At 45.0% G+C, this 24,669-nt stretch overlaps 1 protein-coding gene across 1 annotated transcript in view; it reads left to right on the top strand.

The window, feature by feature from the left end:
• The first annotated feature begins 414 nt into the window (after positions 1–414).
• The window catches only part of LOC120927597 (protein ABHD15-like), a 71,477-nt gene continuing 47,222 nt past the window's right edge, over positions 415–24,669 (top strand). The window contains exons 1-2 of the mRNA XM_040338378.1: positions 415–1,096; positions 22,900–23,252. Coding sequence (XP_040194312.1) covers positions 647–1,096; positions 22,900–23,252 — 803 coding nt within the window. The 5' untranslated portion in view covers positions 415–646. The remainder of the gene's footprint in view (positions 1,097–22,899; positions 23,253–24,669) is intronic.

Genomic DNA, 24,669 nt, shown 5'->3' on the forward strand with positions numbered 1-24,669 from the left:
TCGGAAATAGCTAATTTGCATACTTGACAGCGACAGGAACGCCACCCAGTGGACGCCGAAGAATCGCATCTTAGATCCGAAGGCGTACGCCTGTCGGATCTAACCCAGATGCCGTCGTATCTTGTTTTGAGGATTCAAAACAACGATACAACGCGGGAAATTTGAAAGTACGCCGGCGTATCAGTAGATACGCCGGTGTACTCTCTCTGTGGATCTGCCCCCTTGTTATTTTTCTATACTTGAAGGATCCTTAAAGGGATAAAACACGGAGGAATGTATACGTATTGCAGAGATGTACTAAATATGTTTTTTTTTTTTTTTATATTGCCTTGATGTACACTTTAACTCTAAACTTATGACGCCTGGCTTGTTCTGATGCCATTTCTAAGCTCGCTCAGTCTGCATGTTTGAACTCTTATGTGTTTGTATCTATCTTCCTCTCCGGCACTGGGGAGTGACCGCAATAATAGGCTGTGAAGACACAGCTCCTCCGCCCACTGCTCAGAGTACACAAAGCCATGCATTGCCTGAGCTGCCTGTGCTTCTCTGAGATGTGAGAGCATTTCTCAGGACTGCAGCAGTACCTGTCCTGGCACCCTAGCCAAGTCCTTATCACTGTCCCAGCTGAGCTCTGTCTCCTACTGCAATGCTAGAATGGGCTGCCTCTCTAGGCACTCTCCTTCTCCTAGTGTTGTGGTCCTATAAAAAGCACTTCTATCTTTATTTTTCAGCAGCTGTACCTGCAAAGACTGTGGGGGAGCCGAAAGATGACTACAAACTGATCTGCAAACCTTCTGCGCTGGCCAACTACCTGCTGAGACAGTGCAGAACGTTTTGCGCCTTTTCGAATGTCACCTGGGTGTGGAGAACTTTCCCCAGTCTGCAGACTGTGGTGGCTGTGCTGGGACCTGTGGATAAAGGGGTGCACTTTGTCAGGGAGTACCTGCAGCTGACAGATGATGGCTTGGTTGCCCTGGATTGGGCTGTAAAGCCTGGACACCATCAGAGGAGGAGAAGGACTTCTAGCAACTCGACCGTGCCTATTCTTCTCGTTATCCCAAACTCCGTTGGCAAGATCACTAGGAATACCAGCAAGGTAGGAGAGCTTAGTTTGCATGAATTGTTTATGGGCTCCTGCACACGGATGCGTACGTCGTTAAGAAGGTGCGTATTTTTGCACCCGGGTGTCGCAGGTGTTAGCGTATAGTCATGGCCAAATCAGTAACAGGATGACAGATGCTGTAACTGTACGGATGTAACCATGCATCTGACTAATATGCATACGGAGGTAGATGAGCGGCTCCAGATGTTCATCTGTCCCTGTACGCACAAAACTGCTCACATGTGCGGTTACATCCCTGCAGCTGTGGCGTCTGTCACTGATTTGTACTGGCTGCTGTATGCAAACACCTGCGACTACCGAGTGCAAAAAATGCGCTCCTTCTTTATGGTGTATTGAAGAATCCTTAGCCAAAAATGTATTTTTGGATAGGGTAGAGCAATGTTTCTCAACTCCAGTCCTCGCACCAACAGGTCATGTTTTCAGGATTTCCCTCAGTTGAAACGGCTGTGGTATTTACTAATGGCCCGTACACACGATCCGAATATCGGATGAAAACGATCGTCCGATGAAGAATCGTACGATTTTCGGATCGTGTGTACACTACTTTCGAGAGCCGATCACGACCGTTCATCCGATATTTTTCGATCGGACATGCACGAAAATTTTCCTCGTACGATGTAAAATCGTACGATTTTCGTTTAGTCAGTACAGTTGTCGTCCGACAATACAATACAAATACATTACAACACATGACATCACTTCCGATTATTTTTTTCGGTCGTACGAGAATTTTCGTGACTTTAATAACCTATTTCATTTTACTTGCGACTATTAAGCGAAAAAAGTCGTACGATCCGTCGTACGATATTCGGATCGTGTGTACGGGCCATAAGTCAGTGAAACAAATCAAATCACCTGTGCAAAATAATAGAAAGCATGAAAACATGACCTGTTGGGGAGCCTTGTGGACTGGAGAAACACTAATTCCGCGTACAGACGGTCGTTTTTTGTGATGAAAAAAAATGACGTTTTAAAAAACGTCATTTAAAATGATCGTGTGTGGGCAAAACGTCGTTTTATGTCTTCAAAAAAAAAAATTTGAACATGCTTGAATTTTTTTGTGTCGTTTTTTGTTTCACAGAAATTGACCGTGTGTACCAAAAAACGACGTTTAAAACAACGTTTTTAAACCCGCACATGCCCAGAAGCTAGTTATGAAGCGAGCTTCAATGGAAAAAAGTGGTGAACGTAACCTCGCTTTGCTAGAGCATTGTGAAAAAACGATGGTGTGTAGGCAACTTCGTTTTTGAAAACGAAGTTTCAAAAACGTCGTTTTATTTCATGATTTAAAACGTCGTTTTTTTTTCATCACAAAAAACGACCGTCTGTACGCGACATAAGACTAAGAACACTAACACTAAGACTCATAATGTTGTTGTGTATTTATTTATTTTTTCAGCCTGCACCCCATTGGGGATATTTTCTTAAAGCGGTTGTATACCCGCAATAATTTTTTTTTACACCTGCAAGGCAAAAGGCATAATGAGCTAGTATGCACCGCATACTAGCTCATTATGAAATACTTACCTTGGAACGAGGTGTAGAGAACTTACCTGGTCCACGCTGAGCGAGATGTCATCTTGCCTCGGTGTGTCTTCCGGGTATCGCCGCTCCAGCGCTGTGATTGGCTGGAGCGGCATTGTCGTCACTCGCGGGTAAGGATGAGCTCCGGCGTGTTCGCATCGAACATGTGCAGAGCCCGCCAGGAAGTGAGCACGGCGCTGTGCTAATCACAGCCAGGGAGACATTGTCCCGATGCTCGGCTGCAGGGATCGTGAAATGTCTCCCCGGCTGTGATTAGCACAGCGCCATGCTCACTTCCTGGCGGGCTCTGCACGTGTTCTATGCGAACAAGCCGGAGCTCATCCTTACTCGCAGGAGACTTCATTTCGGCAAGGTCCGGCGGCTGCCGGCCCTTTAGCCGAGGATCCCCGCTGCGCATGCGCCGCTGCAATCAGCGGCGCATTGCGAGGGGAATATCTCCTAAACCATACAGGTTTAGGAGATATTCTTTATACCTACAGGTAAGCCTTATTATAAGCTTACCTGTAGGTAAAAGTGGAAATAAAGAGTTTACTACCACTTTAATTTTCTGTCTCAAGAGACAACAGAAAGTGAGAGGAGATGTCTCAAACATAAGCACACACCATGCCCGGTGAGCTGCGTTGCTCTACATACTGTAGATCAATGCAAGCCCTATTTGAGGGCACATAAAAAAACCGCTCATAAAAAAAACGCTCTCTATGTGCCCTGTTCACACCATACATGTGCGGTGGTTTGTGCTGCATAAACCTGCAGCAGGTATGCATTTTTAAGCAGCACAATTCACTGCACCACATATTACCACAGTGTGTCACAACATGCTGCATCGCATAGAGTTTAAAGAGGCGCTCCAGTCGTTTTTGTGTTTATTAAAGTGGTTGTAAACCGTCCTGGGGGGGGACACCCTGCAAGATAAAAGCATAATGAGCTCCGGGGCACGACGTACCATTGCTTCAGTGTGCATGTGCTGATGACTTCGACACATGCAGACAGAGGGGGATATCTCCTAAACCGTTCAGATTTAGGAGATATCCTGGGTAGCTACAGGAAAGCCTTATTATATGCTTACCTGTAGCATAAGGTGTGTTGTAGGGGTTTACAATAAGGATGAGCTCCAGCATGTTCGCATAGTACACGTGCAGAGCCCGCCAGGAAGTGAGCACGGCGTTGCGCTAATCACAGCCAGGGAGACATTTCCCGACCTCTGCAGCTGAGCATCGGGACAATGTCTAACTGGCTGTGATTAGCGCAGTGCCGTGCAGTCTTCCTGCCAGGCTCTGAACGTGTACTATGCGAACACACTGGAGCTCATCCTTGGTTTACAACCACTTTAAAGACCAGCAGCTACAAAAAGTGTAGTTGCTGACTTATAATAAACACACACCTGTTCCAGGATCCAGTGATGTGCTCACCCAAACACTTCAACAAAGGTAAAAAATAAAACGTGTGATGTGTGTAGTGCCCTGCTCCTGATGAACAGGCGCTGCTTTAAATTTAATGGGGGTCTGAGCTGTTATTTGGCTCAGACCGGAATGATTAAAGAGGAGTTCCACCCAAATTTGGAACTTCCTCCTAACCCACTCCTCTCCCCCTTACATGCCACATTTGGCATGTCATTTTTTTGGGGGGGAGTGGTGGCTTCAGGAGGAGTGGGACTTCCTGTCCCACTTCCTCCTTCCGGGTAGACGATTAAGCCTAATCGCCTAGGCGATTAAGCTTAATCACCTACAGGAAGGGGCTGCTGTAGGCGATCGCCCAGGACACGTCACAGGTCCTCGGCGATCGCCTGTCCAATCAGACGGCGCCTCGCCGCGGCGCATGCGCAGTGCCGCTCGCGCATGCGCAGTGGGTGCCCGGCCGTGAAGCCGAAAGCTGTCACGGCCAGGTGCCCACACTGAGCATGAAGACGCCGGCCGGCGAGGGGGGGGGCGAGGAGCGGAGCCCCGTCCGGCGCGTCGCTGGAGCCGTGGAGCAGGTAAGTGTCGGTTTATTAAAAGCCAGCAGCTACACTTTTTGTAGCTGCTGACTTTTAATAAACTTACAAAATGGGTGGAAAACCCCTTTAAGGTAAGGTGACCAGATTTTTAAAATGAAATCCGGGGACATATTTTTTCTTTACTAGTAATGGCAACAATCAGCGACTCTCTGCCCGTTGCCGCCCGCCTCACAGCCTCTCAAGTCTTACTCTTCGGGCCCCGGCTACTACTGGATGGGGAGAGGAGGAAGATCACTCATCCAGGGAAGGCAAGGAGATAGGCAGGTGGCTGGCCAGGATTTGAGCCTAGGCAGAAGAACATGCGAGCGAAGATGAATGGGCATGCGCCCGAAACTGAAGAAATATTCCCTCTGCACCGACCAGCACATGATCATCAGAAAGGGGCACAGAAAATGGGAAAAATACAAACCCCCTATGCTAGTAGGCATGGCGGAGCGGGGGGGGGGGGTGTAATTCAATTTTTTTTATTTTAATTCTGCACTGACTGTCTTTGAAATTGCCTCTGCCCCCTATTAAATCCAATCTGAGGACAAAACCAGGGACAGACTTGGTCCGGGGACAGTGTCCTCAATCAGGGGACTGTCCCCTGAAACTGGGGATGTCTGGTCACCCTAGATTAAGGGCCTCTGTTCTAGCCATGGCTGTGCTAAGAGTATCCACCATTGATCGCCTGGGGGTGTTGTTACCACCCCAGGCCAAGGGTGGCAGCAGCCAGGTCATGGTACATTGAGTGTCCCCCTCAGTAATGAATTAGTGGGAGTGGTTTCCCCGTTGTGCATGCTGGGGAGGGGTACTTAAGGGACAGACGCCATTGGTGCAGGGTCCATTTGCGCTTCGTGGCCTGCCTGGCCTGGGGTGCGTGTTGTGAATCCTGGCTCCGGGACTAAGTTGGCCCGGGGCTGCGGCTTCTGAGGCGAATGAGCCTGGGCTGGACAGAACCCGCTTTAAATAGCCCAGAATGGGCTAAAAATCCACAGGTTCCGACCGGTTTAAACTGACTCTTCCCGGGCTTTCTGACCAGAAGCCCAGGAAGGGTCACCCAAAGTTCAAAAGGCCCGCCAAATTCCCTCAGAGAGGTCACCTGGGGGACAAATTACTAAATTTGAACTGACCTTTCCCGGGCAAACTACTCAGGCCCAGGAAAGGTCACCCAAAGGCCACTAGCCATTCTCTACACAGGAGGAAGGGGGGAAGAAACAAACCCCCCCCCCTTCCCAGGAGAAAACTACTGTCCCCCGTCGCTCTCCCATGGAGAAAAGGGGGTTAAAATTGCCCCTTTTCCTGTCATTTGAAATGAATGGGATGCCTTAAAGGAGTTGTAAATGGGGAAAAAAAAATTCACCTTAATACAATCTATGCATTAAGGTGAAAAAACATCTGGTGTTGCCGCCCCCCCTCGAACCCCTGTTTTACTTGCCTGACCCGTCGAAAGTCCTGCGTGGTCTTGATATCCTCTTCGCCGCTCAGCCTTGCCACTGATTGACTAAAGCAGAAGTATTGAGAGCAGCGCAGCCATTGGCTGGCGCTGCTGTCAATCACATCCAGTGACTGAGGGGCGGGGCCGAGTGATAGCCGCTCACTATATCACGGGAGCGCGCCCGCAATTACTGACTACCATGCGAGCTCTCGCATGACTGTGGTGAATAATTGCAGGGAGGACCAGAGACAGCCGCTGTGGGACCCCAGAAGACGTAGATCGGGGGCCACGCTGTGCAAAATGAACCGCACAGTGGAGGTAAGTATGACATGTTTGTTATTTTAAAGGATAGAATTTTTTTCCTTTATAAACACTATAAAGCAGCATGTCATGACGCATGACAACACATGTCTTAATGCAGTGCATAGTGTAAATAAGCCAAAATGTATGCCAAAAAAAAAAATGGCTTTAGAACTCTCTCTAATGCTGCTTGAAGGCTAAACTAAATTCTGGGTAAGGGTCAACCTATCTGCCAGTAAATGATAAAACAATTAACCAGCAGACATCGAATAAGTCACTTTTCAGAATATTGTAGATGGGTGTTACAGAAATATACTGCAGCTCTTTGTGAAGTGTGCATGACTATAGGAAAATTGTAGGCAATGCAGACTTTCATTTAACCACATCAGCCCTGGAAGAATTTACCCCCTTCCTGACCAATTCGGCACTGCGTCGCTTTAACTGACAATTGCGCGATAATGCGAAACTGCACCCAAACAAAATTAACGTCCTTTTTTTTTCCCCACAAATGGAGCTTTCTTTTGGTGGTATTTGATCACCTCTGCGTTTTTTTTTTTTTTTTGTGACTGCGACATTTTGGTAGACACATCGGACACTTTTGACACTATTTTGGGACCACTGTCATTTATACAGCGATCAGTGCTATAAAAATGCACTGATTACTGTGTAAATGACACTGGCCGGGAAGGGGTTAAACCAGGGGTGCCCAACCAGTGGCCTGCGGAGCCCTCTGATGTGGCCCGCGACCTCCTGCCCTGGCAAGCCCAGATTGCAGGTTGCCATCCCAGAGCATCAGTTTTGTGAATGAAGCCGACGGTTGAGGAAGCAAGCAGCTGCAGAGCCGCATAAGCCTAAGCTTCCTGTAGAGCGCCGGCACCTGTCATAGGCGGAGTGATACCAAATGCACCTGCAGGTTGCTTGCACTGAGCCATAGACTTCTGGTTTTACCTGTCGGTTGAGGCACTTTCAGAAAGTGCACCACACCTGCAGGATATAATAGAATTCTATGGCAAAGTGCAGCTAACCTGCAGGAAAACCACAGGTGCACTGCGATGCATCCACGGTGTGGGTAGACCACAGACCATCAGTGTAAAAGCTGCCATAAGCCCCTTTCACATGATCAGTCCGACCCAATAAGACCCTCCATTCACCTCCTATGAAGCGGCAGATGTAAACAGACTTGTGTCCGTTAAGACCCGCCTACATAGTGGATCTGTTCCCTTCCATCTGATTGGATCAGAGGGCCCATAGAGTATAGTGGGCTGTGTTTGTCCACTCTGCATATGCAGAGTGTACAACGGACCTGTCATCTGCCCACTCCAATCATTGTGGCCCACGACTGTTTACTAAGTCGCTTAAGTGGCCCTTGCTCTTCAAAAGGTTGGGCGACAAATTCAAAGCAACGTACAGGTACGTTGCTTTGCGCAGCCGTGTTATTCTGCCGATGTATATCGGCGTTAGCGGGTTGGCAAGTGGTTAAAGGTGGCCATAAAACTTATGGTGGCATGTCTGGTGGACACAATCTTGCTGGCCTGTGTCTGATAAGGTAAGCTGACTTTGCAATAATATCATTCTTTTGTGATCCAGAATGATGGCCAGGTAGCATCCCTATTAAATTTGCATAAGGGCTCATTCACACCATGCCCATTGAACTATGTTGATCTACATAGATCATCACAAGGGCACATAGAAAACAGTTGTTTTCTATGTGCCCTGTTTACACCATACAAGTGTGTTGCAGTGCACTGCATTGCCCTCCTCTCCCCTGCACATCTAAGATCAACGCGGATGCACTCCACCTGGGAAGCTGTATTATTTATTCAGAGGAATCTGTTTACCCCTAGGCACAGACGACATGCAAATATGCAGGCTTAGTGGGCGGCCCTTGGCCCATGGCCCAGAGAGGCCATATATTTACATACCAATTGGCTTCTTGCGAATTGGGAGCTTTTCAATCATGTGACATCCAATCACAGCGGTCACGTGATCATAAACCCCGCCTTCCGACATCTGAAATCTCTCAAAGGAGCGGGAGACACCGGCGCAAAGGGGGTTGATGAATAAAATACAAGTCCCGTCTGTCACCGCAACAGTAGGAGAAAGTAATAATAAAAAATAAAAAAAAATCTATAAAAATAAGTGCATTTTATTTTTTCACCTTTTTAAAGGTGAACTTATACTTTTTAAATTAAATCGAAAGGCAATTTTTTTTTTTTCCATTTTGGACATGCTTAGAAGGGGGTAAAACTCCTGCCCACTTTTTATGCCACTTGTCTTGTTAGGGAGATTTCCTCTTACTTCCTGTCCTCTCAACTCTACAGGAAGTTAGAGGATATCTTTCAAATGTGAAGGAAATCCCATCGTTGACAGTTGTCATGGAAACAAATCTCCCCAGGTTTGCCCTATATTCATGTTCTGATGCCAACTCAACATTTTTAACCTACCCGCACTTTCATTAATGGTGACATCGGTTATCAGGACAATTAGGGAGGGTTAATCTCCCTAACTGGGACACAGGTTTAAAAAAAACAACAACCGTGGTTCTAACACCTCTGTACTCTCTCCAAATCTAAAAAAAAAGTATTTTGCCTTTAGTTATACTTTAAGGCTAGCCATCTGAATGTGATAGGGTGAAGGTGGCAAAAGAATAGTGTGTATACAAGGCACCCAAGAGCGATTGAGAACCCGGTACCAAAAGAAAAGTATATCTGCAATCTTGCCTAAAAGCGTGGGCTGTGCTGGTCGTTGTAGTCCCATTCACTTTCCGTGCTTCTCATCCCTATGATAATGCTACAGGCCTTAGTGTAGTGGTCCCGAAACTTTACCCCACAAGCAGGATGTGGCCCTTGCTTGCCTTTAACAACCTTTGCAACCCTATTCCTCTCACTGACACCAATGATGGGGGAACTATACCATCTGACACCAACAATGGGGCACTGTTTCTTCCTCTTAAGCTAAAAATGGTGCACTAGTTGTCCTATTGACACCCAGCATGGGGTACTATTTCTTGCATTGACCCCAGCCACGGGGCACTATTTCTCTCACTTACACCAATGATGGGGTGTTATACCTTCTGATGAAACCAATGTTGGGGTACTTTGTCTTCCGCTGACACCGCCGGTGGAGCTGTTTGCCTTCCGCTGGCACCATGGATGGGGCTGTTTGCCTTCACTCACTAGCCACAAACACTAGGCCATTTTATTTACTCCCACTGTTTACCAAACCTGTGCATATTTTTTACTGACACCAACGATGGGGTAATATTCCATACCATACTTTTTTACTAACACCAATGATGGGACACTATACTTTCTGTTGACATCAGCCATTGGGCGCTATTCCTCCACTCACTAGCCACAAACACTAGGCCATTTATTTACTCTAAGGCCCCGTACACACGACCGAGTTTCTCGGCAGAATTCAGCCAGAAACTTGATCGGAGCTGAATTCTGCCGAGAAACCCGGCAGTGTGTACACTTTCGGCCGAGGAAGCCGACGAGTTCCTCTTCGAGCCAAATACAGAACATGTTCTCTATTTCCCCGTTGTTCAATGAGAAAAGTTGGCTCGCCGAGATCCTCGGCGGCTTCACACAGAACTCGACGAGCAAAACGATGAGTTTTGCCCGTCGAGTTCCTCGGACGTGTGTACAGGGCCTCACTGTTACTAAACCTGGAGCATTGTTTATGTCTAATGACCACAGTCTTGCTGAATACCTTCTACTGACGATGTGGCACTATTGTTTCTAGAAAGTTGTAAAGTAGAGGACATGTCATAAAATCCAACTTCACATTGGCATCCTTCCTTAAATTAATATGGTATTTTTTAAAACGAAAGTAGTGGGACTTAAAATATGTAAATCTGATGGATACATTTACTTGTAATTGGTCAACTATTGTTTCTACTGACACCAGCCACAGTCTGCTGCCCCAAAGTTCTGAAGGAGTGTGTACTGGCACTTTGTTTAGAAAGTTTGGGTACTCCTGGCTTAGTGGAATGCACCCAAAAGTGACGATGATGATGTGCTTCCTCATCTAGTATTGGTGGACCAGCACTTAGATATGTTGCATGTTAGAGGGTGGGGATATTTGTGTACAGAACACACTGGCCAAATATGAAGATAATAAGCAGCTGTTGGCTACTTGCATCATTTAACGCAGCCTTAATATTAACGTTAAACATAGTAGTTAAGTGTTGCTAAGTATTAGTCTGTGGTCTGTTTTCAGTAATGAATTCATGGTGTGGCCTTAAATTAGAACATTTAGGTCTGGGTTTACTATGCACACCTCAGGCAAAGAAGAGCTAAGAATCAACACAACCTGTCATGTTTCCAGACTGTACTAATTCTGTAACTTTTATCAAGATCAAGTATAACTAGAGTCGCTGGTTACGTGGTTCGAAAAAGAGAGACTGGCTGCATTATTTTTACATGCAAAGTGTGTCTGTCATCAGTATTCAGCTCACGTATTTGTTTAAAGGTGACCTGTCGTCATTTCATGAAAAAAAGCTAGTACATTTAAAAAATCTAAAGTAAATAAGCTATGTAGATTTAACCATTCCAATATGTACGAATCTTAAAAGCGACGCTGTGCTAATTTAAAATGAGGAAAAAAAATAATACATATTAGTGTTGTCCATATTAACCAATCTTTTTTTTTTTTTCTTTTTACACTTTTACAATCTTTACAAATGATGACAACTTGAACCTGATTGGTTGCTGTGAGCGACATACACATCTATTAACAGATTTCAAGGCGACTGTTAAAGGACTTTGGGTCCAAGCAAAGGATTGTCACAAAATAGATGGTTGGAAAGCTATGGTTTTGAAAAATATGTATAAATTAACTCTCTTGCTTATTCCTTTTTATTCAGACTTTACTTGATTGTATTGAATTTGTGACATTCCAGGAAAAGTTTAGCACTTACATACACATCAAGAATGTGCACAATGGTGTCAGCTGAGTGGTACATCACATCACAGTCATAAATTTTACTGGAAGACAAAACAATCATTGAGTATCCAAAAAGCTTTAAGGGCCAATAGTTCACATGAAGAAATAATATCCTCAGGAACTAAAAATATGAAGGGGAAAAAACGTAACTTCCAAATAGCAGGAACATTTCACAGTGATCTAACGCAGTTGAGATACTTGATGGGTATTATTTCATTCTAACATGGACATTTTATAACAATCATTGGCATCATCGCATTCTTCTTTGGAAGACCCATAACCGAAGTGCAACGCGTTCAGTACCTTTTCCAAGATGTGCTCACTTTTAAAATGGCTACATTGTGATCAAATTGCCCTTGGCATTTTTTCATACAGCTGCTCAGGTTGAGTACATAACCTGTTCTTTGGTAGTCAGTCCTGTTTGTCTCCCAAAGAGGTAGAACTAGAAAAAGTATTTTACTCAGATATTGCCAGAAAATTTGGTGGTTTGTGGTCATAAAAAAAACAACATCCACATTTTAAAGTAGGTTATTCTAAGTAGGATAAGGTGGACTTTGATTTCCCAGCTATGTCTTTACAGCTTTACAGGACCACAGTACTTACCCTTGGCACAGTGGCAATTTTGCCAAACTTGCCTTTTTAGTTTGGCATGTGATGTCTGCTGTGGAGCCTAAAGTGGATATAAACCCTCCATACACCCAGTGAAGTAAACTTCCTTTAGATGATACACAGAGATGAACCAAATCTCCCTACATGGGTTTTACATGTATATCTGCTGTCTTCACATTTATATACTGTTTAGAAAGTTCATATATTGTTAGATTTTCTCTTCCTGGTTAACAACGAGTGTGTTTTCTGGGCATACAGCCATGATAGCAAACACTGCTGATTGGAGGAAAGGCACACACCCCTTCTCATCATAGGCAGAGACTCTCAGAGGTGTTTTGTAATAGAGCCAGCTCCCTGATAATCTATTTTAGCAACCTTCCCTGACAGAAATTTTAGGCTGCTTTTATCTAAAGTGTCAGGAGTTATAAGGCTGATAACAGAGGAATGGTTCGGGAAAGAGCTAAGGGACTTGTCTCTTTGAAGAGAGATAGCAAACTACTGCAGATATATGTGCCCATCTCAAATTTCATGAATTTTAGTTTACATCCACTTTAATTCTTCATCTTTTTCCATACAGAGCTGTGTATTATAAAGGTTTTTTTACAATCATGGAATGTATTCGGGGACGAGCCATACCATTTCATAACACTACAATGACAAAGGAACACATGTTCTTTGTTAAAATTAAATGGTGACCATTTTCAGTCAGTATTAGACGTTATGATAAACTGAAATGTAGAAAACAAGGGCAATGCTATTTTCTACAGTCTGTTGATAATAAAATAGTAAGGCCCAGAATGGAGGTACAAGAAAGAAAATAGTGAAGGGCTGGGCATGACTAAGGTGGAAAGTGAGACAACAAAAGTTTAAAGAAGTTTTACACGCTGCTCCGCTGTCATGGTGAATATCAACCTTATATTGGCGTGGGTTGCGGGCGGCTGCAGCAAGTAGGGGAACGGAATGGCTTCACAGCCGAGGGTCTGCCATTATCGAGGACCAGGCAGAGGGGTCTCGGGCACAAGGTGAGGTGTCACCGTGCGCTCGGATGTCCTGGCCTCCAGAGCGTTTCTCACCCGCCCCCTCCAGTAAAGTTTTGCGCCACCACAGGAACACACTAATGGACCCGCTGGCCCCACCAGCGGCGTCCAGGCGGAATCCTCATCGCCGGTGGAGCTCGGGGGCAGGGGACATGCGCAGCATTGCGGCTGTGAATGGATCCACCGCAAGGAGTCCCAGCAGACGGCAAGAATCTACGGCCTCCAGGCCTGCGTCACCTGGAGGGCTGCGGGATGGATCAGGAGGTCGGTTAGTGGGGGCAATATGGGAGGCATACCCCAAGGTATGGAAGTAATAATTCAAGTTCGTACGGCTGGCTGGGGCTGATCTGGTTGGGTCGGAGGTCAGGTTGTTAGTGGTGCATTGCATTTCATTTACAGGCACATGGAGGGAGGGTGGGGGGTCCGTGTCCACTGTTGAGCGGAAGATGGCATGTTTGGCCTTTCTGTTCAAGCTACAGGGCTTGCCAGATTTTACAAAATAATTTTGGGTGAAACAAGCGGTGAAGGGGTATCGGAGGTGTCGTAAACACGTGGACGCCGGTACCTTTTCGATTCTTCAGGCCATTTGTGAAAACTTGGGGGCGGTATGTTCATCGGGTTATGAGGTATTGTTCTAAGACAGACCAGGCGGGTGAGGGCAGCGAGTGTTCAGCAGTTCACGCTGCCTGGTTCCCGGGTCTGCCCGGTGAGGACAGTGAGGGATTTCTTGGGAGTCCGCCCTGATGGGGAAGGGCCATTATTGGTACATGGGGATGGGTCCTATTTGTTCAAGTTTCAGTTTGTGGCAGTTTTTCGGAAGTGCCTTCGGGCAGCGGGGTTGGACCGCACACAATTTGCCTCTCATTCCTTTTGCGTCGTGGCCACGGAGGCTGCCAGGTGTGGGTTGGATAAGGCAGCGGTAAGCAGGATTGGACGGTGGGAATTCAGGAGATTCCGCTCTTACATTCACCCACAACTGTTAATGGACTGATTGGGGGGTAGGTTACAGAGTTGGGGTGGGAACTGTTACCTTGTTTGGCTTGCTTTTGGTATGTGTTATGTGTTTGGAGTGAGTGCTACCCTTGTTTGTTTCTTTCATTTCAGATCAAGTGTAAATACGCCTTGTCTGGATCTTGGGGAACTCGTATGTCTTTTGGGGGGCCAGGAGAGCAGATGTTAGACCGGATGGCAGACAGCTGGGTATTTCTTGGAGGGAGGTGTGCATTCGCTGGCTGGGGATCCCTGGGATGGTGTGGATTAGGGTAATCCCAGAGGTACAACGTTGCGCTAGGCTGGATCATCCTCTGGACGTTTTAGTTCTCCATGTGGGAGGTAATGACTTGTGGGTCCGGTCAATCAGAGGTTCACATCTCTGCTGTGGGTATCGATATGTGGGCACTAGGCTTCAGGATGGGATGCAGCGGGCCCTGCGGGTGTGGAGGTGCCCTTAGAGCTGCAAAAACACCCTAAAATTCCTTTAGCACTATTACTGCATTTTTACCGCGTTTTTAGGGCGCTAGCGCTAAAATTAACGCAGCTCTGCAGGCGTTTTAACAGCGTTTTTACAGCGTTATTGAAGCATGGGCAATTTCAGTCCTGCTGTTGTAGATGCTCTTTTTTGTGCTTGCATGTTTACATTTTTGGGAGATTATGTGACTTTTCTACAGCTCAGAGCGGATTATAGGCGCTATTCAGGCGTTTTTTACAGCTCTTTCAATGAAGAGGCGTTTTTGGAGCGTTTTTTTTTCAGCGCCCAAAAGCTGCTCCAAAGATGCTGCTTGCAGGACATTTCTCAATGCCCCAGTGTGAAAGGGTCCATTGAGATGCATTTTATAAGCGTTTTAAGAGCGCTATTTTTAACGCTAAAACGCTGTAAAAACGATCCAGTGTGAAAGGGGTCTTAAGGTTAAGGCATTATCCTTGTGGGCTGTGGCAGTGTCTTTGATGGTGGCAGAAAACATACGTGATGGAAGCGGTGGGTGGCTCATCGGTGGTATGTGCACCTCTGGTGTATTCCAGTGGAACGGTTAGCTGGAATATGGTAATAGTTGCACTGCGGGAAGGGGGTTATCTCCGAGCTGGTGATACGGCTGGAGTCCTGGTATGGTGAAAAAGGTTCGCAGTGTATTGGTGGAATATGTTAAGTTCGGGGTGCAGTCAAAGACCAACAGACTGTGATTATAAGTTGTCGTTACAAAATGTTATATGGTAAATTTGGAGATTATATAATATTGGTTAATAAAAAGGCTGCTATGGCCATTTATACTCCCAAACTCTGGTGTAGTCTCATCATTGGTATGGGGGTTAGGAAAAGGGGTTATTGGGGAGTATGAGTGGTCAAGGGCAGTAAAAGAAGGTTGGGGATATCTGGACTACCTGGTCATGTAATTTCATGTTTTATTTGCAGCTCATAGTCTTTAGATATCTTTTCAAGGCATGTGGATAATTCAGTACAGTCTATTTACAAAAGCCAGGAACAGTTTTTATTGTTTTTTAGAATTTTAGTTTATACCGATTTATATACTGTATACATAGTTCTATTCAGCACTCGACTTGTTTTAAATGGGCCTGTCATTATTTCATAAACATATGTTTTTAAAAGTATGTCTTCGCCGCATTGATCATAACTTCTGAAACGCATGGAGCTGCCTGCTTCTGAAGGCATTTTTCTTTGTATACATAAACAAGTATTATCCTATTTTAAATATGGCAAAATACTGTTATGTTATGCAAGGTGCATTGACCAATTTAACTTTACGGTTCTCCATGAAAGCACCACTGGAAATGATTGTGGATTCTAGCAGCACCGTGTCGAGGTGAAATGTTAAGTAGAATTTCGAATTCTTCCAACCTACTATTTATTTTAACCTGCATAAACCCCCTCTCCCAGCAGGCTTGAGGCCTCTGCAGATTCCTTTGTAGCTCTAGCCAAGGCAGCAGTAATGGAAGTATTTGTATTGGATAAACTTATCACTCAATTTATTTTGTCATCCTCTGCACATTAGGACTTATGCCGCGTACACACAACCGTTTTTCATGACGTGAAAAATTTCTTTTTTTTTTAAATGTCATTAAAAACGATTGTGTGTGGGCTCCAGAGCATTTTTCATGACGTGAAAAATGAGCATTAAAAATTTAGAACGTGCTCTATTTTTCCGCGTCGTGTGTAGGTTTTAACGAGATGAAAAAAACTTGCATGCTCAGAAGCAAGTTATGAGACGGGAGCGCTCATTCTGGTAAAACTAGTGTTCGTAATGGAGATAGCACATTCGTCATGCTGTAACAGACTGAAAAGCACGAAGACTGAAAAGCACTAATCGTCTCTCACCTAACTTTTACTAACACGAAATAAGCAAAAGCAGCCCCAAGGGTGGCGCCATCCAAATGGTACTTCCCCTTTATAGTGTCGTCGTACGTGTTGTACGTCACCGCGCTTTGCTTAAGCATTTTTTTTTTCATGATCGTGTGTAGGCAAGGCAGGCTTGACAAGAATCGGGTAGAAAAAAAAAACGTTTTTTTCTAGACCATTAAAAATGGTGGTGTGTACGCGGCATTAAAGTGTAAGTCCACCCTAACACTAAAATCCCTGCACCTACAGACATCCACAATCTAACACTAACCTATCTAGCCCTGTAAAGAAGAAAATCGGTATACACACCTTCTTCTCTTTTTTTTTTTTTTTTTTTAAAGCCAGTCTTTAGTGTAGGGTGACCAGACTTCCCTGGTTCCCGGGAACAGTCCCCGGATTGAGGACACTGTCCCTGGACCAAGTCTGTCCCCAGTTTTGTCCCCGGATTGGATTTGATCAGGGGCAGGGGAAATTTCAAAGACAGTCAGTTCTCCACCGCTCCTACTAGCTTGGGGCAGGGGTGTATTTTTTACATTATATGTGCCCCTTTCTGATGATCATGTGCTGGTCAGAGTGGAGAGAATATTTCTACACTTTTGGGGGCATGCCCATTCAGCTCCGCTGGCATGTTCTTCTGCCTTGGCTCAAGTCCCGGCCAGCCGCCTGCCTTCCCTGGTGGAGTGATTTTCCTTCGCTCCCCACCTAGTAGTAGCCGGAGCCCGGAGAGTAAGACTTAACAGGCTGTGTGGCAGGCAGCGACGGGCAGAGAGTCGCTGATTGCTGCCATTACTGGTAAAAAAAATATGTCCCCGGTTTGTTCCTGAAGTTCTCGTTACAGTCAAGTGGGCATCCCATAATCTCCCCATCCAAGTTGTTAATCTTAGACACGTGCAATTCGTTTAGTTACGAATTTGTTTTTTAACGAATTTTGACAAATTCGTTAATTCCGAATTTGTGAAAAAGGCTAAACGAAAATTAACAAATTTTTCGGCAGTGTGTGTGTCAACCCTAGCGGCCAGCCGATATATCGGCAGATTTTTGTCACTTTTTAATTAATCGGCATCGGCATCTAATTCATTTCAATGGGCAGGAGTGGTGGAGGTGTGGTATACACCGCTCCAAAGATGCTGCTTGCAAGACTTTTTTTAACGTCCTGCCAGTGCACCGCCTCAGTGTGAAAGCACTTTGGCGTTCACACTGAGACTGCAGGGGAGCTGTTTTGCAGGCACTTTACAGGTGCTATTTTTAGCCCAAAAGCGCCTGAAAAACACCCCAGTGTGAAAGGGGTCCAACTGTTAGATTTTATGAGATGAAGGGGATTTTTTTTAACCGCTTAAGGACCGCCTCCTGCACATTTACGTCCGAAGTTCCGTGACCGCGGGACTCGCGATTGGTCCATGGAGCTGAAGAACGGGGAAAGCTGTGTGTAAACACTTCCGAAGTGTCCGCCATAATGTCGCAGTCACGAAAAAAATCGCTGATCGCCACCATTAGTAGTAAAAAAAAAAAAAAATTAATAAAAATGCAATAAAACTATCCCCTATTTTGTAAACGCTATACATTTTGTGCAAACCAACCGATAAATGCTTATTGCGTGTTTTTTTTTTTTTTTTTACCAAAAATAGGTAGAAGAATACGTATCGGCCTAAACTGAGGGAAAAAAATGTGTTTTTTTTGTAATTTTGGGGGATATTTATTATAGCAAAAAGTTAAAAATATTGAATTTTTTTCAAAATTGTCGCTCTATTTTTGTTTATAGCACAAAAAATAAAAACCGCAGAGGTGATCAAATACCACCAAAAGAAAGCTCTATTTGTGGGAAAAAAAGGACGCCAATTTTGTTTAGGAGCCACGTCGCACGACCGCGCAACTGTCAGTTAAAACGACGCAGTGCCGAATCGCAAAAACTGGCCGGGTCCTTTAGCTGCCTAAAGGTCCAGGTCTTAAGTGGTTAAATCGGCCTGACATATCGGCCCAAACAAATCGGCATCATATATCTGCCGCCGCAATTTCTAAATATCGGCATCTAAATAACCCCCTAATATAACAACAAAAAACAAAATACGGACTGTTTACTAAGTATTGTGTACCTGTGAAGATTCGGTGTGCCTGGCTGTGCAGGAGTGGGAGATCCCTGTTCATTTTCAGCGCCTATGTGGGGTGTGCTACACGTATGTGCATCTCAAACTCAATGTACAGATTAAAACGTTGGCATGGCAATTGAACAAAATGTTCCTGTGTCCTCATACGAAATTGTTGACTCCTTAATAATGCTGTCAAATTTTCTGAATGTACGGCCAGTTTGTTCTGTAGACGTGACCTTTTTATGGTCTATTGTCAGCTTAATTAAGCTTCCATTAAATACTAATTTAGCCTTTCTATTCATAGCTATATAGTTCTTTCATTCTTGGTACAGGTTTAAACTACAGGATTAAAGGGTTGTAAAGGTTTGACTTACCTTTTCCTTCGATTTCCCTTCTAAATGTTTTTTTTTAATTTCTCACTTCCTGTTCCTCCGCTCGGATGATGGTGGCAAGTTTACTGTGGAGAAACAGAAAGTGAGAAATTCAGAACAAAAAAAACATTTAGAAGGGAAATCGAAGGAAAAGGTAAGTGAACCAACAATGCACTAGCTTAAAGAACCCTATTTAGAAAATAAAAATCAAACCTTTACAACCCCTTTAATTCTGATTTGTTGGTTTAGTTTATTTACTTTAACATATATTAAAGAGGGGGTTCACCCAAAAATCAACTTTCTGCCATTAGATCCAGCATACTGCTGACATCTGCAGTATGCTGTTTTTTTTTTTTTTTTTTTTTGTACTTATCGTTTTATCAGCCGTTGTTATCTGGCTCTGAGCGGGGATTCCTTCCGGGTATAGGCGTTCCTAAGCCAAGCGGAGTTGATTGACGGGCTGTTAAAGCGCGTCACGCCTTCCAAAAATACCCAAAGTGACACTCGAGTGTTTACGGCGCCTGCGCAGTCAGCTCTACGCGGCAGGCGCAAGGCGCCGTAAACACCCGAGTGTCACCTCGAGTATTTTGGAAGGCGAGATGCTCTTTAGCAGCCCGTCAATCAAATCCGCTTGGCTTAGGAACGCCTATTTCCCGCAGAAATCCCCGCTCGGAGCCGGATAACAACGGCTGATAAAACGATAAGTACAAAAAAAAAAAACAGCATACTGCAGATGTCAGCAGTATGCTGGATCTACTGGCAGAACGTTGATTTTTGGGTGAACCTCCGCTTTAAGTAACCAATATGTGTAACATATTTTTATATTTAAAATGCATACAGTATAGTATAAGAGGTTAAACAATACAGATATAGATATATATCTTTCTTTGCCTTAGACCCCATGCACACTATTACATTTTCTGCAGATTTTTGGCTTCAGATTTACCAAAACCATGTAGTGCAAGGGCATGCCTGATTGCATACAAATTGAAACTCTTAAAGGGGTTGTAAAGACAAAAATATTTTCCTCTTAAAATAAAGTCTGACAGTAGCTGATAAAGTAAAAAGTAATGTTTTGCATAGTTTGATACCTGTTGAAATCGAGCCGTTTTATTCACCTCCGTCACTCCTGAATCATCATTCTCACTGACTTCCTGGTTTGCGGTGCGCATTCATTCTTGCTACATCACGGCCTAATGGGAACTACAGTTCCCATTAGGCTTAGCCTCCATGCCTGTGAGGGATAAGAGAGCATCTTCACACAGGGCTGTAGTCATAGGGAGGGGGTGAGCACATTCTGCTTTCCACCATGCAAAAAGGCTCAGATGCTGGTGGAAAGCAAGAAGAGGAGTGACAGGAAATTGCATTTTCAAACCTGGATTACTGTATTTTGGAGGTCAAAAGGAAAAACGAGGTAAGTGTAAATGCTCTAGCTTACAGCAATCAATTGATCTAATAAAAAACGAACCTTTAGTGTTCCTTTAAGGTTTGACATATTATATGGTTTTGGTAAATCTGAAGACACAGAGGTGACTTCAGAGGTGTATACAGTGTGGGATATGTAAAACATTTTATATACAGTATCTCACAAAAGTGAGTACACTCCTCAAATTTTTGTAAATATTTTATTATATCTTTTCATGGGACAACATTGAAGAAATTACACTTTACAATGTAAATTAGGGAGTGTGCAGCTTGTATAACAGTGTACTTTTGCTGTCCCCTCAAAATAACACACAGCCATTAATGTCTAAACTGCTGGCAACAAAATTGATTACACCCCTAAGTGAAGATGTCCAAATTGGGCCCAAAGTGTCAATATTTTGTGTGGCCACCATTATTTTCCAGCACTGCCTTAACTCTCTTGGGCATGGAGATCACCAGAGCTTCACAGGTTGCCACTGGAGTCCTTTTCCACTCCTCCATGACGACGTCATGGAGCTGGTGAATGTTGGAGAACTTGCGCTACTCCACTTTCCGTTACAGGATGCCCCACCGATGTTCAATAGGATTTAGGTCTGGAGACATGCTTGGCCAGTCCATCACCTTTACCCTCAGCTTCTTTAGCAAGGCAGGGGTCATCTTGGAGGTGTGGTTGGGGTCATTATGTTGGAATACTGCCTTGCGGCCCAATCTCCGAGGGGAGGGGATCATGCTCTGCTTCAGTATGTTACAGTACATGTTGGCATTCATGGTTCCCACAATGAACTGTAGCTCCCCAGCCTGACAGCACTCATGCAGCCCCAGACCATGGCACTCCCACCACCATCCTTGGTGGTGTAGGAAAACCACACTTGTCTTTGTACTCCTCACCTGGTTGCCGCCAAACATACTTGACATCTGAGCCAAATAACTTTTATCTTTATCTTGGTCTCATCAGACCACAGGACATGGTTCCAGTAATCCATGTTCTTAGTCTGCTTGTCTTCAGCAAACTTTTTTGCAGGCTTTCTTGTGCATCATCTTTAGAAGAGGCTTCCCTCTGGGATGACAGCCATGCAGATCAATTTGATGCAGTTTGCGGTGTATGGTCTAAACACAGACATGCTGTATAAATGTGAATGGTCCCAAAAATGTGTCAAAAGTGTCCGATATGTCCGCCGCAATGTCACGGATTGCAGGAGAGTCCTACTACCTAACTGACAGGTATAGGTGACTATGTCAGTGTCCCTTGTGTATGCGCCAACCATATCGTACTGGCAGTAGTGCGGTCGCTTTATGGGGGCACAAAACCAATTTGTCTTGCATCCCAGTCCACCTCATAAGACTGGCGCTGCACTAAAAGTGGAGCGCAAGCCGGCGAGGACTCTTTTCATGCTGCCCCCTTGCAAAGTGCTGCCCTAGACCTGGGCCTTGTTGGCCTAGGCCAAGATACAGCATTGGTTGGTTCACTTACCTTTTTCCTTCGATTTCCATTCAAAATGTTTTTATTTGTCTGAATTTCTCACTTCCTGTTTCTCATTAGTAAGCTTGCCCCCATCATTCAAGCTGTTCTGGTCACCTGCTGCGGGAGGATGCTCGGGCTAGTTTAATGACACGCTAATCAGGGCTCAAAAAGTCCTGAGCTACTAGCCAGACCTCAAGGGTTACTCGCCACCAGTTGCCCCGCCCCTAAACACGCCCTCATAAATGATCTAATAAAAAAACCTTAAATGTTTTATGCAGAATTAAGTTATAAAAATAAATATTAACAACTACTTTATCAGTGCCCACCAATGCAGGCTGCCTGTGACCACCAATGCAAGCTGCCTGTGCCCATCAAAATGCAGCCTTGTGCCCACCAATGCAGCCTTGTGTCCACCATGCAGCCTACCTGTGCAGGGGAGGAGAGGAACAGGAGAGCCGCCCAGGGGATCACAGCGCAGGGCAGGGAACACAGCAATAACAGCTTTCACTTACATTGCTGTGTTCCCGCCGCTCAATGTCGTATACAGCCCTGCCCCCTGGCCGAGGAACTTTGATTGACAGAGCACCCGTCACCAGGATTGGACAGGTGATCTGTCTATCAAAGTCCCGGGACCAGGAAGAGGGGCTGTATATGACAGCGAGCGGCGGGGAACACGGCAATTTAAATTAAACTGTTATCGCTGTGTTTCTTGTGCTGCGCTCTGATCACCTGGGCGGCTCAATCTCTCTTCTCCTCCACGAGCGCTGGGAGAAGGACCCCCATTCCACACAGGCTGCCGGCGGTGCTCGCGGTGGAGGGTTGGTGCTAGTGAAACTTTCTCCTCCTCTATAGTGCCAAGTGCCATGCAGGCTGTCAGCAGCGTGGGTGAGGAGTTAATTTCAGGTACTGCTGTAGAGAGAGAGTCCTCTGGTCTGCCGGGCCCCTAGGGATCGCGTCACTCGGGCCTCTTACATCGGTACTGCCTGTGCCCCCTGATGGCGGCCCTGCCCCCAAATAAAAACCCTTGGTCAGCACTGTTTGCTGCTATCTTTTAGACCTACAAGTCTGCTTAGTATGGTAAAATGATTATCTTATGTATGTGAATTTAGTATTTGTGTTCCGGACGTAACCAAAGACTACAAAAACATAAAAATATGTGAGGAAAATGCATTAAACAACTGTAATCCAATGGTCTGTTGCTTGTTAAACACTTTCATATAATTATATCTAACAGATGTGTCACCTGGCCCTCACCCATGGATACCAGGCCGTGGTCTTTAACCGTCGCTGTCAAAATGGATGCCCACTTAGCACAGCCAAGTTGCAGCCGTACGGTGATCCGAATGACCTTCGTGAAGCCATTCGATACATCCGTCATTGTCAGCCCTCGTCTAGACTATTTGCCGCAGCTGAAGGCACAGGTGCTGGACTTCTGCTTTCCTACCTTGGCGAGTGTGGTTCTTCGAGCTACATCACAGCAGCAGGCTGCATCTCCCCTCTGTTTCGTCTGCAGGACTGGTTTGAAGCTGGGTACCCATGGCTCTGGCAGTCGGCACTACTCTTGTATCAAAAGATGTATTTAAGCAGGTACGTTTTTGCATAAACTACACTGTAGATTAACTGTCTGTTTTCCCTAAAGTGATATTCCATTTGTGGGTACATTCTAGCAAGTTGAACTATACACTGACTGCTTATATCTCTTATCAGTACATGATGGCAAACTCAATTGTACACTGCCTGTTTATAGGTGTTATGGCAGCAACCGTTCAGATTTGGAGCTCCTAAAATGCACATTTTGTTGTGGACATCATGAAGACATCTTGCTTCCCTTGTCTAATATTGACTCATGAAGGCCTCTTTCACCTGGATGGCCAGGGGTAGTAGAAACAGGCGGTTGAGCAGCAGTTTTACTCTCCCTCCCGACCACCCACCCATACAGTAGCATACCAGACAGCCATAAAGGAATGCTTTGCATTGTGGTAAATATAATGTGTCACATTGGGCTGACAAGTGGCACCAACCCATTTGTGTCAATAAAGACGTTCTGCAAGTGCGAGCCAAATGCTTGGCTCACGGTTGCAGTGCATTGGTCCCATTGGAGGCAAAAAATAGGCATTCATGAGGCGGCAGGATTAGGATTGCCTACATGTGAATTTAGCACCTTGTTGGCACCACTTTAGTAAGATGGCCCAAGTATGAACTTGGCCATAGGGTCAATTCATATTTATGTATTACGCTGCAGTGAAAATCACACATGCACAACTTTTTCCAATACAGCACACCATGACGCACTGTATTGAATTGTGTGTTCTGCAACAGAAGTATGTTGAGAATGCACTGTATTACAGTAGTGAATTGAGTCAGCATTCAAAGCTAATGGTACTGCACTACCCGAACTTGCCTTCAATAATATAGGCAACATAAACAGCCATATTGATACACATTACACAGGCATGGTCCACTGCTGTCATTTACAAGATAGTTGAATAAATGTAAATTTTGTATGAGAACAATCTCGTCTTGGGTCAAATGCCATCTAGCTACAAACTGATAAGACATGCATTCTTACTGCTTGTAGTACCAAGTTTGAAAGTGATTGACAAATGTGCCATTTAGGTGTGTGTGTGTTGTGTTGTGTGTTTTTTTTTTTGTGATGCTTTCCATCTGTTCAACTAGATTTGATATACAGTAAAACTGAAGTCACAGAAGCAAGGGATAAGTTACTCTTGTATCTGTCTACCTGAAGATACACAAGTCTTTCAAAAATGTCATTGTGTTCCAAGGAACAGTTGACATCACAGCAGTTGACATCACATGGGGACTGCATTGCAGTTTTTAATATTCTGGACCAGCCTTTTTTAACCAGTGTGCCCAGTCACCCTTAAATACCTTGAGGTTTGACCAAAAATTGGTCAAAAATTGTATGCAAGCCAGCAGGTGGATCAAGTCTGCCTTTTAATCGTACAAAGCCACAGGTTTAAACTATGTACCATTACGACTTTGT

Source organism: Rana temporaria, chromosome 2 (assembly GCF_905171775.1).
Source record: "Rana temporaria chromosome 2, aRanTem1.1, whole genome shotgun sequence".
Lineage (NCBI taxonomy): Eukaryota > Metazoa > Chordata > Amphibia > Anura > Ranidae > Rana > Rana temporaria.